At 46.9% G+C, this 2,500-nt stretch overlaps 1 protein-coding gene across 1 annotated transcript in view; it reads left to right on the top strand.

Moving 5' to 3' along the window:
* The window catches only part of LOC122254919 (inter-alpha-trypsin inhibitor heavy chain H3), an 18,249-nt gene that overhangs the window by 11,179 nt on the left and 4,570 nt on the right, over positions 1–2,500 (top strand). The window contains exons 13-16 of the mRNA XM_086534643.1: positions 493–721; positions 1,218–1,331; positions 1,626–1,777; positions 2,131–2,500. The exon at positions 2,131–2,500 is cut by the window's right edge and continues 457 nt beyond it. Of these exons, the coding sequence (XP_086390769.1) occupies positions 493–721; positions 1,218–1,331; positions 1,626–1,777; positions 2,131–2,500 (865 nt within the window). The remainder of the gene's footprint in view (positions 1–492; positions 722–1,217; positions 1,332–1,625; positions 1,778–2,130) is intronic.

The following is a 2,500-nucleotide window of genomic DNA, read 5'->3' on the forward strand; positions in this document are numbered from 1 at the left end:
AGGATAGATACAGAATAACATGTTGGCGATTCTCTCTTTCCGTGGAAGGATTGATTAACGGCACTTTCTCATAGACATAATTTCATATATGAGCTAATTAACGACTCTATTCCATGTATGAACTAACCAACGACTCCTGCCATGGAATAACTAATCCCCTTTCATTTAAGAACCAACCGACGGCTCCCTTCCATAGTAAAAGATTTTTACGACCTCCTTTCACAGAATGACTAACCGACGACTGCCTTTCAGAGATTAACTATCGATAACTAATTAACGACCACTTTCCACAGAATATCTAATATTGAATAACTAATTTACGACCCCTTCCTTTAAATCCACAAAAGACGACCACCATCAATAAAATACCCAACCATCCACCCGCTTCCACAGATGAACGAACGACCCCCTTTAATCAAACAACTAACCAATGACCCCCTTCCACAGAAACGACCCCCTTCAATAACCAACGATCCCCCCTTTCCCCCCTAGTTCCAATTCCTGACGAAACTCACCTCCCTGGACATCGTAGAGGACTCCGGAGGTCACCCTTCAGGCTACAAGTCGGCCGCCCTGCACCAGAAGTCCAACTCAGTTACCATCAGACTACCCAACGTCGACCAGGACCTCACCCTCCTGAGTGCCGAGGAGTTTGCGAAGACGCTGCCGGCGCCGCTTCACACACGCGTCGACACCCAGAGCAGGAGGCGCTTCTCCTTCGGTAACCCTTTTTTTTTTTTTTTTTTTTTTTTTTTGGGGGGGGTGTTTGTTGGTTGGGTTGTGGTTGTTAGGTGTGTCTTTTGTGTGGGTGTTATGTTTTTGGTGTGTTGTTTCAAGTGTAATTGTGGTTGTTTTGTCTGTTTGTGTGTGTGTGTGTGTGTGTGAGTATGTTTGTGTGTGTGTGTGTGTGTGTGTGTTTGTTTCATATAATCCACGGTCGAATTAGACCGCGTGTAGATGATCGAATAAGACCGTAAGTTTTTTTAACTTCCTGTCATGGATTTTTTAATGTGTGTGTCGGGGGAGAGAGCGAGAGAGAGAGAGAGAGAGAGAGAGAGAGAGAAAGAGAAAGTGAAAGTAAAAGTCTACATACATAAATAAAATACCTAAACCATACCCGTAGCAACATAAAAACAACAACTAAAGAGCCATTATACTAAAGTCCCCCCCTAAAAAATAACCTCATTAACACACCTCTTTCACCTCCAATACTACAGGAGACAACGACCCTCACTTCGTAGTCCAAGTTCCCGGGGTTCATCTGCCTCTCTGCTTCGACCTGCATGGACAGGACAACGATGTCTTCAGTCTTGTGCGTGATGACAGGTCAGGTTAGTCATGCATAGCTAAAGATAAGTCTCATGTATTAGTTGGGATAAGGGGATAGATAGTCTGTTCTATGAGTGGATAGATAAAGAAATGTGTAAGGTGATTTTCAGATACGTGATTATGTAGAGGTTGATTGCATGAGTCAAATTGACCAAAAAGTAGATATATGAATATCCAAGTATAAATATCTAAACAACATATAGGATAAATAAACCAATATCCAAAAAAGATATAGCTAAAACCAACAACGCAAAAGAAACCAAACAAATCTGACAGCCACCATCAACAACACGCAGGCATCATCGTCAACGGAGTGGTGACGTCATCCGCGGACCACCCGGAACTGACGTATTTCACGAAGATTTTCATCAGTCTTGGAAAAGTCAACTTCACCGTCACGCCACATCGCATAGTCGTCGATTGTCTTGACGACGCAGGCAAAACGAGAGTAGAGGGGAGAGAGGGAGAGTGAGGATGGAGAGAGGTAATAGTGGAGAGAGGAAGAGAGAGGAGAGAGAGAGAGAGAGAGAGAGAGAGAGAGAGAGAGAGAGAGAGAGAGAGAGAGAGAGAGAGAGAGAGAGAGAGAGAGAGAGAGAGAGAGAGAGAGAGAGAGAGAGAGAGAGAGAAGAGAGAGAGGAGAGAGAGGAGAGAGAGGAGAGAGAGAGAGAGAGAGGGGGAGAGAGAGAGAGAGAGAGAGAGAGAGAGAGAGAGAGAGAGAGAGAGAGAGAGAGAGAGAGAGAGAGGGAGGGAGAGAGAGAGAGAGAGAATAGAGGCCTAATAAGCAACCCCGTCTCACCACAGGTAAACGAGGCGTCCACATCGCTGTGGCCCTTCAAGCGAAATCCCCGCAAGCGTCGAGTGCCTCGCCTCAAGAGCCTCCGACGCCGAAGGAAGGTGCGACGACAGCTCCTGAAGCGCATCCCGGGAGGCAGGCGAAGGCACGCGTCTAAGAGAGAGTCCAGGGGGCGTAGGAAGCGTAGAAAGAGGCCCACGTCTCGCCGCAAAAGTCCCTCTGACAATAGACTCCGACCGCCTACGAGTCCCTTTCCCCAGCGGGTCGGACTCCAGCGCTCTCGTCAAAAGAGGGATTTGCTTCACCCACACAAAGGGAAATATCCATTTTCCAGTAGCACGGAGAGAGACAGCGGGCACCCGCATGCCCACAAATACC

The sequence above is a fragment of the Penaeus japonicus genome, unplaced genomic scaffold (assembly GCF_977035675.1).
Source record: "Penaeus japonicus unplaced genomic scaffold, GWHDUDI00000001_assembly GWHDUDI00000041, whole genome shotgun sequence".
Taxonomy (NCBI): domain Eukaryota; kingdom Metazoa; phylum Arthropoda; class Malacostraca; order Decapoda; family Penaeidae; genus Penaeus; species Penaeus japonicus.